The sequence below is a fragment of the Chanodichthys erythropterus genome, chromosome 21 (assembly GCF_024489055.1).
Source record: "Chanodichthys erythropterus isolate Z2021 chromosome 21, ASM2448905v1, whole genome shotgun sequence".
Taxonomy (NCBI): Eukaryota; Metazoa; Chordata; class Actinopteri; order Cypriniformes; family Xenocyprididae; genus Chanodichthys; species Chanodichthys erythropterus.
The window spans coordinates 23,010,836-23,024,767 of NC_090241.1; the positions used below are offsets into that span (position 1 = coordinate 23,010,836).

The 13,932-nt window shown below is 34.6% G+C and overlaps 1 protein-coding gene across 2 annotated transcripts; it reads left to right on the plus strand.

Moving 5' to 3' along the window:
• The first annotated feature begins 23 nt into the window (after positions 1-23).
• Positions 24-11,249, plus strand: uhmk1 (U2AF homology motif (UHM) kinase 1). 2 transcript variants are annotated; one of them, XM_067373957.1, is made up of 8 exons: positions 24-651; positions 2,500-2,792; positions 6,180-6,371; positions 6,542-6,636; positions 6,714-6,790; positions 6,866-6,964; positions 7,054-7,142; positions 9,137-11,249. In XM_067373957.1, the coding sequence occupies exons 1-8, from the start codon at positions 351-353 to the stop codon at positions 9,281-9,283; spliced, it is 1,293 nt and encodes a 430-aa protein (XP_067230058.1). In that variant the 5' UTR covers positions 24-350; the 3' UTR covers positions 9,284-11,249. The 2 variants fall into 2 exon arrangements, with proteins under 2 accessions (XP_067230058.1, XP_067230057.1); XM_067373956.1 differs by having other exon boundaries at positions 6,714-6,964.
• The last annotated feature ends 2,683 nt before the right edge of the window (positions 11,250-13,932 follow it).

Below are 13,932 nucleotides of genomic sequence, written 5' to 3' on the forward strand. Positions count from 1 at the left end.
CGGTATCATGGCCACCAAAACACTAAAACAGGTGCAAGAATTTCTCAACTCGGTCCAAGACTGGGTTTCATGGATCCACTGAATCTTTGAGGCGCCACCTCGGCTTTTCGGATCTTTAAGATCCGACTATGGTGCGGCAGATTGCACCAATTTGTGCGTTTGCGTTAAAATATGCCATTTAAGTCCTTGTTCGTCATCAGATGGTAGTTAGCCGTAAACTTTGGCTTGCAGACAAGCACTATGCAAAGATCATTTTAGGAAAAAAGTTTCTGCAAAGGGCAACTAATGAAGCAAACACTACCTATTATGAATCTGATCGTATTTAACTCAGATTATCATTGATATTACTCATGGCTAGCAGTTCTGGCTCTAATGCAAAAATGTCCAGTCCAAATGTCAGCACACCAGCGATGACAGTGAGCCCAGGGGCCGTGGAGCAGAAGACGAGCCCGGTGTTATTTGAGATTTACGGAAAGATCTGGAACGTGCAGGCTCGTTTGGGTCAGGGCGTCTCTGCCTCGGTGTACCGGGTGAGCTCCGGCAGGGCGAGTTCCGCAGTGAAGGAGTTTCAGGCGGACGCGCAGGGTGGAGATTACGGGTACATCAAGGAAAGCTCTGTGCTGGAGAAGATTCAGGGACATAAAAATATCGGTAACCACATACAGGGATCAGAATAAGCTAAGAAACAATTTAAACCAGTGGTTGTCAACCTTCCGGCTGCCCTAATAAGTCTTAAAATGATTTACAATTAGCTATTATTACAATTAACATTATTATTATTAACGTTATTGTTAACATATTAACGTAATCCCAATTTAAAAACACAAAAATAGAGATGTACAACATAAAACTGACATCATATTTTTTTGTTTTTATTACTTCGCTTTTATCATTTCTTTTTATTACAACAGCAGTACCAGAGCCAAAGGTACAGTACATATCAGTTTACATATAAAGGCCGTTGAATACTGTCTTGGACAAACGGAGAACTGATGTCAAAAAGGTTGAGAACCACTGATTTGCCATTAAAACAATACATAATTACATACTTTTTGACTTCTTTGTAGTAAACTACTGCATGACTACTGCTCTCCATTACACAAAAGTAAAAACTTTCAAAAAAGTGTGAAGTAACATTATTTTGGGTCCTTTCTACACCATGACAGAGTTATTATTATTATTTTTTTAATGCAAATTGTAGTATTGACTGGATTCATCATGATCACTGATGTTCATTTTATATATATATATATATATATATATATACAGTACAGTCCAGTCCAAAAGTTTGGAACCACTAAGATTTTTAATGTTTTTAAAAGAAGTTTCGTCTGCTCACCAAGGCTACATTTATTTAATTAAAAATACAGTAAAAACAGTAATATTGTGAAATATTATTACAATTTAAAATAACTGTGTACTATTTAAATATATTTCACAAAGTAATTTATTCCTGTGATGGCAAAGCTGAATTTTCAGCATCATTACTCCAGTCTTCAGTGTCACATGATCCTTCAGAAATCATTCTAATATGTTGATCTGCTGCTCAAGAAACATTTAATGTGTACAATATTTTTTTTCAGGATTATTTGATGAATAGAAAGTTCAAAAGAACAGTGTTTGTATGAAATTTAATCTTTTGTAACATTATAAATGTCTTTACTGCCACTTTTGATTGATTTAATGCATCCTTGCTGAATAAAAGTATTCATTTCTTTAATTTCTTTTCAAAAAAAAAAAAAAATTCTTACTCACCCCAAACTTTTGAACGGTAGTGTATAATGCTACAGAAGCTTTGTATTTCAGATAAATGCTGTTCTTTTGAACTTTCTATTCATCAAGGAATCCTGAAAAAAAAAGTACACAACTGTTTTCAACATTGAAAATAATCATAAATGTTTATTGAGCAGCAAATCAGCATATTAGAATGATTTCTGAAGGATCATGTGACACTGAAGACTGGAGTAACGATGCTGAAAATTCAGCTTTGCATCACAGGAATAAATTACTTTGTCAAATATATTTAAATACTACACAGTTATTTTAAATTGTAATAATATTTCACAATATTACTGTTTTTTACTGTATTTTTAATTAAATAAATGTAGCCTTGGTGAGCAGACGAAACTTCTTTTAAAAACATTAAAAATCTTAGTGGTCCCAAACTTTTGGACTGTACTATATATATATATATATATATATATATATATATATATATAATATAAATTATGGGAAATCTTCAAAGTGAGGTTTTCATTTTTTTTTTTTTTTTTTTTAGACAGAGCTATAATCTGCATCTAAAGATTACAGCTATAAATCTCAAAGTTTAATGTCCTTGGTATATATATATATATCTTATAAGAACACCAACATTTAAAACTTGAATGTGTAAAATTGCCACAAAATTTACCGTAGTGATCATGACCCCTGGAGATCCAAAAACTGTTATTTTCCAGCATTCTAACGTTAACATTGTGATTTTCTCCGTTGTGTCCCTAGTGACACTTTATGGAATGTTCACCAATCACAACCCATTCGGTGTGGACGCTCATTGCCTGTTGTTGGAGCTTTTGGACGTGAGTGTGTCAGAATTGCTGGTCAGAGCGAGTAATCAGGGACACTCCATGTGGTTGATTCAGCACTGTGCCCGTGATGTTTTGGAGGCCCTTAGCTTCCTGCACAGAGAAGGCTATGTACATGCTGACCTCAAGCCCCGCAACATTCTCTGGAGCGCTGATGACGAGTGCTTTAAGCTCATTGACTTCGGCCTTAGCTTTAAAGAGGGACACCAGGTGAGAAGTTGAAATAGTTTGCATGACACAACTCATCATTTGTTGTCAGAATTCATTCACATGCACAAACAAACATTAACATTCAAAGGTTTGGGTCGGTAGGATTTGTTGAAGTTTCTGAAAGAAGTCTCATACTCACTAAGGCTGCAATTATTTGATCAAAAGTACAGTAAAACAGTAATATTGTGAAATATTATTACAATTTAAAAATATAGCTGCAAGCAGCAATTACGGGGCCAAGCACAAAAACGGCACAAGAAGCAAGCCAACACGACTGGGAGCATCAGGCTAACTGCAGCAGTGAACAATTAAAGACCTATTAAGATCATTTTATGTGAAAGAGCTGAAAAATGATCAAAAATGAGGATTTACTGCTTCATCACTTTCGACCAATAGGTGGCGCTGTGTCCAAATTGTTGTGGTATGGTCAGAGTGAGGTGACAATGACACTTGCAAAGTTCGGTGTCAATATGTCAAAGCACTGAAGATTTATACAAAAACGGTTTGACATATCGACTTGAAATCCATAACTTTTTGTCGGCATCGTCTGAAGATGACACGGTTCAATTTTGGTGAAAATCGGAGCAACGGTCTAGGAGGAGTTCGAAAAAGTAGGTTTTTAAAGAAAAACAATATGGGGGAAAGGAAGTTTAGCTGACTATGGCAAATTTGATATCTATGTTCTCAGCATGACCCAAATAATCTACTGAGACCAGTTTCATTTCAATTGGTGAATGCAGTCAAAAGTTATTAACATTTTTGTACATTTTGTTATAACTTTTGGCCACAAGGTGGTGCTGGTCTGAAACTTCTCAAGCACTTTCAGGGCATTGTCCTGATGACCCATACCGAGTTTCGTAACGATACACAAATGCATTCACAAAATACAGCATTTTAGCACAAATTTCAAAATGGCCGAAGAACAAAATGGCCCATATGAGAAAATTGGATATCATTCGACTCGGCATGATGCCTCGAATCTAAAGAGACCAAATTTATGAATTTTTGTCAAACCCATTAGAAGTTAAAAGCAAAAATAGCCATTTTTCATATCTCCACTCCAGTAGGTGGCACTGCGCCGAAACACTGCATGATGCCTCAGGTCATGCTTGTGATGACATGTACCAAGTTTGGTCTAAATATGATAAAGCAGTGCAGAGATACAGCTTCAGGAGTGGGTTTTGCATCATGACTCAAATTCGTTGCTCCAGTATATGAAAACGATTTGACGTATCGACTTGAAATCCATAACTTTTTGTCAGCATGGTCTGACGATGATACGGTTCAATTTTGGTGACAATCGGAGCAACGGTCTAGGAGGAGTTCGAAAAAGTAGGTTTTTAAAGAAAAACAATATGGCGGACAGGACGTTCAGCTGACTATGGAAAATTTGATATCTATGTTCTCAGCATGACCCAAGGAATCCACTGTGACCAGTGACATTACAATAGGTGAATACAGTCAAAGGTTATTAGCATTTTTGTAACATTTTGTTTTAACTTTTGACCACAAGATGGCGCTGTGCCGAAACTTCTCAGTCTCCTTCAGGGCATTGTGCTGATGACCCATACCAAGTTTTGTAAAGATACGTTAATGCGTTCGTAAAATACAGCATTTTATCACAAAATTCAAAATGGCCGACGGCCAAAATGGCCGAATTGGGAAAATTGGATATCATTCGACTCGGCATGATTCCCCGAATCCAACGAGACCAAATTTATGATTTTTGGACAAACCCATCAGAAGTTATAAGCAAAAATACCCATTTTTCATATCTCCGCACCAGTAGGTGGCGCTGCGCCGAAACACTGCATGGTACCTCAGGTCATGCTTGTGATGACATGTACCAAGTTTGGTCTGAATACGATAAAGCGTTGCGGAGATACAGCCTTACTTCTGTTTTCGCAAGCACTACGTACAATTCGTTCGTTAGTTTTTCGAAAACGGTTTGAGGAATCAACTTGAATTCCATAACTTTTTGTCAGCATGGTCTGAAGATGATCTGATTCAATTTTCATGAAAATCGGAGTAACGGCCTAGGAGGAGTTCGAAAAAGTAAGTTTTTCAGAAAATTCAAAATGGCGGAAAAATTTTCATGACGGAAAATGACGTCATATGGTGCGTTCGATTCGTCTTGAGCCAAGGAATAAGAGGAAAAAAGAATTGTGTTTCTAGCCCTTATGGTTCAAAAGTTATTAACATAAACATAAGTGCAACTTTGGACAGCTGGTGGCGCTAGAGGGATTGAGTTAGAGACTCCAAATTTGCTATGGACAAAGGTCAGACTGTCCTCTGACTGTGTGCCAAATTTCACAACTTTCCCGCCAGCGGTTCTATGGGCTGCCATAGACTTCAAGAGCGGAAGAAGAAGAAGAAGAATAATAAGCGTACGGAACGCCAACAATAACAATAGGTGCCTAAGCACCTTCGGTGCTTGGCCCCTAATAACTATTTATTATTACTAACACAAAAGTCACAATCTGTCTCATCCAAAATGTTTGTCGAAACCTTCTCTGGAGATGTTTATTTAACAAATACTGTTTTAAAATTTCAAACTTGAATTTATATATGTTTTGATATGTTTAAAAAGGCAATTCCTGTTAAGTCAAAGCTGAATTTTCAGCAGCCATTTCTCTAGTCACATGATCCTCCACATATTATAATATTCTGATTTGATGCTCAAGAGTCGTGCTGCCTGATATACATACATATTTTTTTGGTAACTGATAAATTTTGGATTATATGATTAAAAGTAGGGTAGGCAATTTCAGAGAGGGCGCACTCCAAAGCCACGCCTCCTCCAAAACACATGAACGTGCACAAAGCCAGAGCAGAGTATGCAAACCATCACAAGATGGCGTTAAATTAACTCCAAGCAGAGCTGTCTGTCCAAAACTGCATAGCCTCATGGAACACGCTTGATGACGTGTGATGTCCGTGCGAGCACGGTGTGCACGGAGGTATGGAAATACAGGTTGACAAGCAGTTAGGACATCCTATCGTTGCATTTGACCAAATGCAATGATTAGACCAACATTTTTTGGTCCTGAGACTTTCACAGAAGAGATATGTACTTTTTTTTTTTTTTTTTTTTTAATATTTAGACCACTTCTGTTATTGATTTCTAGAAGGATGTGAAGAGAGTTTCAACCAGTAAAACAAAAAGTGTTCAAAAACACTTTATAACCCTACTTTTAATATAAAATTCATAAGAACAGTATTTAAAAAAAAAAAAATAGAAATGTTCAATTTAATGCTTCATTGCTGAATAAAAGCATTAATTTCTTTAAAAAAGATATACATTTTACTGACTCCAAACTTTTGAATGGTAGTTTAGTATCAGTGTGCCTTATTATTAGATATAGCCCTCTTGTCTGTTTCTTACAGGATGTGAAGTACATCCAGACAGATGGATATCGGGCACCTGAAGCCGAGCTGCAGAACTCACTGGCCCAGGCAGGTCTGGAGAGCGACTCTGGCTGCACAACTGCTGTGGACATGTGGAGTCTGGGCATCATTCTTCTGGAGATGTTCTCAGGAATCAAACTAAAAGAAACGGTGAAGTCTCAGGAATGGAAGGTCAGCAGATACCTGAGCAGTTGTGAAGCTGTACTCTACCTTGAATATGACTTTGAGTGTTATTTATTTTAATAACAATTTGCTTTCAAAAAATGTCTCTGCATATACTATGCTTCAGGTTATTTGACCTGTTGTTCTTGCTAAGATAGGATTGTGCTGTGTCTTTACAGGATAACAGTTCTGCAATAGTAGACCATATCTTTTCAAGCAATGCTTTGGTTAACCCGGCTATCCCTGTCTATCATTTGAGGGATCTGATCAAAAGGTAGGAAGTAAACTAAGCAGTGTAGTAGTTTTCTTTAAGCATGACTAAAGTAAGTATATGTGTCTTTACATTCCCAGTATGCTTCACAATGACCCGAAACTTAGAAGCACAGCTGAGGCAGCACTAATCAACCCTTTCTTCAGCATTCCCTTCGGTTTGTATCACTCAGCATATAAAAACATTGTCTACATATCCTGGTGTTTGTGTGAGAGACTGCTTTGGGTTTCAGCACCTCATATTGAAGATTTGGTTCTTCTGCCTACATCTGTCCTGAGACTACTAAACGTAATAGATGACAGTCACCTGTATAATGAGGATGAGTATGAAGGTGAGTCTTTGTCTCTACATTTTCTTTATAGCAAATATATCTTCTTTATTTAGCAGATCTCAATCACATTTATTTCTTGGCTTTCTTAGATATAGTAGAGGACATGAAAGAAGAATGTCAGAAGTATGGCACGGTTGTATCATTATTGATCCCAAAAGAGAATCCTGGAAAGGGACAGGTGAGGAAAAACATGGATTAAAAGTGAATATAAATTATTCTAGATATTTTTTATCTTATAAATTCATTGTAAAGAACATGACACTGGTCACTCTGTATATACAGTAGTGGCCAAAAGTGATGTCCAGACGAAGTATTTGTTTTTAATAACCCAACAAGTTCGATTAAACCAACAAAATATGAATTTGATGTATTTTAAATATGCAAAACATATATATATATATATATAGAAATTATATATGTATATATATATATATATATATATATATATATATATATATATATATATATAGATATATAAAAAACATTAAACTTGGTTAACACAATGAGTTATTAACGTTGATTCTCTTGTTTTGCATAATTTCTTTGTATGACAGCCTGTCCAAAGATTATGTCCACACAATGTGGTTTGTTTCATTGCATTATCACAAATAAATCAATTGACTCCAAGCAAAACTACGCAATATGATTACAAAATCTTTGACGTATTTTTAATAATATTTTAATAAAGGGTGAAGATGTCAATTTTCCTAAGCCGATGTCAATTACTGCCTAAATAATGTTGAGATTAATGTTTAAAAAAAATACAATTTTGTAAATAAATATATGATGGAAAAATAAAAAATACTATTACTTATGAAACTAAAACCACCTGTAGATGGCGGTAAATCACAATAAATGAGTGAGTGACGGAATCAGCCGATTCGTTCAAAGCTGCTGATTCATTAAAGGATTAGTTCACTTTCAAATTAAAATTTCCTTATAATTTACTCACCCTCATGTCATCCAAGATGTTTATGTCTTTCTTTGTTCAGTCGAAAAGAAATTAAGGATTTTGATGAAAACATTCTAGGATTATTCTCCTTAAAGTGGACTTCAATGGACTCAAAATTACACTTTCATTGCAGCTTCAAAGGGATCTACACGATCCCAGATGAGGAATAAGGGTCTTATCTAGAGAAACGGTCGGTCATTTTCTAAAAAAAATAAAATACTTTTAACCATAAACGACCATCTTGAACTAGCTCGCTTCTTCTTCTCTATTTGAATTCCGGCAGTGTAGACGCTGCTAAATGAATTACTGCCCTCCACAGGTCAAAGTTTGAACTAAATAGTCATATACAATATTCTAGTGCAAGTATATAACAATTAGTTCAAACTTTGACCTGTGGAGGGCAGTAATACATTTATTTTATTTATTTTTTCTTTAGAAAATGGCCGATTGTTTCACTAGATAAGACCCTTGCCTGGGATCGTGTAGAACACTTTGAAGCTGCAATGAAACTGCAATTTTGTCCTTCAGCCATTTGGAGTCCATTGAAGTCCACTATATGAAGAAAAATACAGGAATGTTTTCATCAAAAACCTTAATTTCTTTTCGACTGAGGAAAGAAAGACATGAACATCCTGGCTGACATGAGGGTGAGTAAATTATCATGAAATTTTCATTTTAAAGTGAACTAATCCTTTTAAGTAACAAAACTTTTGTGTGTTCCTCAGAAGTGCACGACAGTTCTGTTACGGATTTATTTGGAACTATTTTAGTCACTTAACATTAACTCTTTGTTTATTGAACGTTTGTATAAAATCAAAATCACGTTTGCAATTGTGCTCATATTCGTGAAAACAGCTCTTGTGACATTGCTTAATTAAATTTTGTGTTATAATATTAAAAACAACAGTTTATACAAGTTTTTTTTGCAATCATATGTTGAATTTTGTGGACATTTGTATTCACTAGCCATTTTTGACACAATCCTCTGTTGATTTCTGACCTGGCACAATCAATTTAGAAATAAGTTAATTTGAAGCAGGAGGATTTATATCCTATTACTGTAATGATGTTAGCAAATAAATCACACAATGCACCGAGACAAGACCAAGACCCTCAAAAAATGGTCTTGAGACCGATCTCGAGTACAACAACAGCAGTGTAGTGTGCTAGATACTTTGAAGTCCAGTTTTAAAGACTCATAATTCATCTTGTCTTGGCAGGTGTTTGTGGAGTATGCGAATGCTGGAGACTCCAAAGAAGCCCAAAGACTGCTGACAGGCCGAACATTTGATGGCAAGTTTGTGGTTGCTACGTTTTATCCACTGAGTGCCTATAAGAGAGGTTACTTATACCAAACTGTGCAGTAAGGCTGCACACACATCTCCACACAAAAAGTGTAAATTACCTTACAATCATGTGACTGCTTTTAAGCTCATGTTGTGTGTATTAATCTATTGTGCTACCTTTAATATTTACTTGTGTCACTAAGATCAAAATTGTTGTGAATATAGGCACACCTGCAATTATCTTGGGTGTAACAAGGAGAAAAGTTTTAGTGCCTGCTTCCTACTTTTTTACTAAATGATCACACCATAATAAGATGATTATATTTGCAGTGTGATAGCTGGTTGCCAGATATTTAATACTTATGCTTCCATACTTTGACATTTTGATTATTTAATTATTTTTTGCAGTGGCCTTGATGCTCTGCTTTAGTTTACACTGCCTTCTAAACAACAGATCACTTTAGAGACTAGGTTTACATGCTCTTTCAATGACTACAATTCCAACATTTGCAGTTTATGTGGCCTGTTTTCTTCCGTTGTTAGTTTTAGTGATGGTATGTTGGTATTTCCAGTAATTATGCACATATTTATAAACTACTTGCGAAATACACTGGCCTGCATGCACTGTGCCGTGGTTAACATTTATGTTCGACACGACCATGAAAGCTGTTCAACCACATTTAACCGAAGATGGAAATCCATTCGCGTTTGCTGAGAGAGCACAAACACAACAGAGCGGGTAGCCTTGTGCCGTAGATCATTCTAAGTGACTTTTTTTTTTGCTTATTCAGGGTTGACTGGATTGAGACTCCATGTCTAACACAAAAGCCACAATCTGTGTCTCATCCAAAATGTTTGTCAAAACATCTCTGAAGATGTTTATTGAACCATTTACTGTTGTTTTAGAATTTCAAACTTGAATTCCAAAGTATAATATTAATTGTGTGTCTGAAAACTCATTAAGGGCATGTCAAGTGGACTTCTTGAGTGTTTAAATGTGTGATGTAATATATCACACAACTCATTCTTTCAAAGCACACATTTGTGAAGATTCAGGAATACTCTGTATCTTCCTTAAGCTGGACTGCCCTAACACATGGATGAAAAATGCTGTTATTGTAATACTCAAAACCCACAGCTGTGTTTCTTTACTGTCTAATACACAGTAACGCAAATTGTGTAGCACACCATTTAATGTTAGTTCAGAAAGGCTCTCGTTGGCTTCTTGTTAAAGCTGAAATGCTTTCAACAAACATGTTAAAGTCAATTGTATCAGCTATTTGAATAGATTTGTCTATACAACAATAGTGAGTAATAGTGATTTTGAAGTCATAATTTAACAAACATTATTTAAAGGCTTTTCCAGTTATGATAGGTATAGTGTTCCTGGTATCATTGTGCTTTTCTGTCAGCTTGTCTGTGATTGCATGACATGTGGAGTCTTTAATAGTGACACACACTAGCAGTTGTTTGTAACGTGTTCTCATTTAGTTCATGAATATTGTCTGAAGGTTTTTCAGGTTGATTTTTTTTTTTTCTGTAGTCCAAACTGCAATACTGCGGAGCCCCGCACATGACATGCGGGGGGGGGGTTAAGTTTGTTCCCACAACTTATTAATAAGTCAGCACATACGCTATAATTCATTCTCTTGCTTTACTAAATCGTGGCTATATTGTAATAATTTGTTCACTTGTTTTAGTTAAATCAAAACAAGGGAACGAATAAGTTCAATGTGGCCATGATTTACTAAAACGAGGGAACAAATTAATAAGTAGTGCAGGGCTCCATACCACTCTGTGCTTTTCTCTGTTCTGCAGTCTAGAAACATAAAATTAACTTCCAGGGTTGTGAGCTCAAATGTTACAAGTGTACAAGACAATGTGAGGAAAGAACAGGATGGTTTTCAATATGCAGATGTTATAAAGAAGTGTTAGATCACCAAAAAATGAAAATCATCCCATAATTTACTCACCCTCAAGCCATCCTAGGTGTAGAGGACTTTCTTCTTTCAGTTAAACAAAATTGAAGTTATATTAAAATATATTATGGCTAGGGCTGCATCGCGATTAATCGTTTGCAAAATAAAAGTCTGTGTTTACGTAATATGTGTGTGTGTTCTGTGTATAATAATTATGTATATATAAATATTTAAGAAATATATACATGTATATAAAATATATATAAATATATTTATTTATTACATATAAATATAAATATTTTATATAAAAGTATATATTTTTTCTTAAATATATACATGTATCTGCATGTATTTATATGTACATAATTATTATACACAGAACACACACACATATTACGTAACACAGACTTTTATTTTGCAAACGATTAATTGCGATTAATCGTTGTGCAGCCTTAATTATGGCTCTTGCAAGCTTTATAATGGGAGTGAATAGTAACCGAGATATTGAAGCCCAAAAATCTTAAAAGTAATCCATACGGCTCCAGGGGGTTAATAAAGGCTTTCTGAAGCGATGTGTTTTTGTAAGAACAATTTCCATATTTATAACTTTATAAAGTAGACGCGAGTAGACGCCTCTCACGGTTCAAACAAATCCGAAATGTCCTCTGACATTTCTCTTTAAAAATTCTTTTTTTTTTTCTTTTTGAATGGCCGGTGTTTTGTTTTGGTCTATCCTCTGTGCTTCTGCGTTCATCAATACATCATGCATCAGGTCATAGTTCGCTCTTCAGCTTTAATTGACTCACGTATGCAAAATCTATTCACTCCCATTATAAAGCTTGGAAGAGCCAGAATATTTTTTTAATATAACTCAGATTGTGTTTGACTGAAAGAAGAAAGTCATATACACTCGGCTTGAGTGTGATTAATTATGGGATAATTTAAATTTTTGGGTGAACTAACCCTGTAAAACATTATCCAAGTTTTTTATTTTTATTTTTACTTGTGGGGTGTGGATTAGATTGCATTGTGGCCAATAGCTATTTTTTTTATATATCAGTACAGTCCAAAAGTTTGGAACCACTAAGATTTTTAATGTTTTTAAAAGAAGTTTCGTCTGCTCACCAAGGCTACATTTATTTAATTAAAAATACAGTAAAAACAGTAATATTGTGAAATATTATTACAATTTAAAATAACTGTGTACTATTTGAATATATTTCACAAAGTAATTTATTCCTGTGATCAAAGCTGAATTTTCAGCATCATTACTCCAGTCTTCAGTGTCACATGATCCTTCAGAAATCATTCTAATATGCTGATCTGCTGCTCAAGAAACATTTAATGTGTACAATTGTACAAAATATTTGTGTACAATATTTTTTTTCAGGATTATTTGATGAATAGAAAGTTCAAAAGAACAGTGTTTATCTGAAATCTAATCTTTTGTAACATTATAAATGTCTTTACTGCCACTTTTGATTGATTTAATGCATCCTTGCTGAATAAAAGTATTCATTTCTTTAATTTCTTTTCAAAAAAATTAAAATAAAAATTCTTACTGACCCCAAACTTTTGAACGGTAGTGTATAATGCTACAGAAGCTTTGTATTTCAGATAAATGCTGTTCTTTTGAACTTTCTATTCATCAAGGAATCCTGGAAAAAAAAAAAAGTACACAACTGTTTTCAACATTGAAAATAATCATAAATGTTTCTTGAGCAGCAGATTAGAATGATTTCTGAAGATCATGTGACACTGAAGACTGGAGTAACGATGCTGAAAATTCAGCTTTGCATCACAGGAATAAATTACTTTGTCAAATATATTTAAATAGTACACAGTTATTTTAAATTGTAGTAATATTTCACAATATTACTGTTTTTACTGTATTAATATAATAATAAATGTAATATAATAATATAATAAATGTAGCCTTGGTGAGCTTCTTTTAAAAACTTCTTTTAAAAACATTAAAAATCTTAGTGGTTCCAAACTTTTGGACTGTACTGTATATATTTTTTTTCTTTTGGGTGGGAGTGTTTTAGTGTTAATGTAGGAAAAGTGCACTTTGGTTGAACTGATATGCATGCATGAGTGTGTGTCATTCCAGATCTGTGCAGTTTACTGAAAGTCTGACTCTGAGCATTGAAGAAATTGTGAGTGATTTGGATTTTATACACATATAACTCACTCTCTAAATCTTTCTCTTTATTGGTGATGACATTTGAGAGAATAATGGAGATGGTGAACAAGATATCTTTTAGTATCCTGCTCTTATGAATCTGGATGTCTGCCACTGGAAAATGTGGCTCTTGCTTAGAAAGATTCAGTTACTAAAACATTTGAGCTTGTCTGTGTTGAAATCCACTATGTGTTTGGATAAACTTCCCAAATACAAAGAGAGCCAGTATATGAGCTGAATGAAGTAGCTGTGGCTACTGATTTACATTAAGAAGACTATTTCCTTGTCTTGTTTTATTCCTCTTCCTGTTTGAGCCAGAGAACACCTACAGTGAGCAAATAATTGACTTTTAAGATGTTGAATAATTCTTTCTAGTTATTGTTACTCAGTTACTCAGAAACAAGAATTTATAATATTGATTACAGTGCCAAATTTATATTATGATGAGTCTAAAAAGTTGGTTATGAAACAGATCGGATGTGATTTTTTTATCTTTTTTTTTTTTTCTTTTTATGTGAATGCTATGTAGGTCTAATGTGAATCTAGGAAAATTGCTCACATGCTTAAAAACATAATAATAAGAAAGTGAGTGACTTTTGTGTAATTTTAATAGATGCGAAAATGTA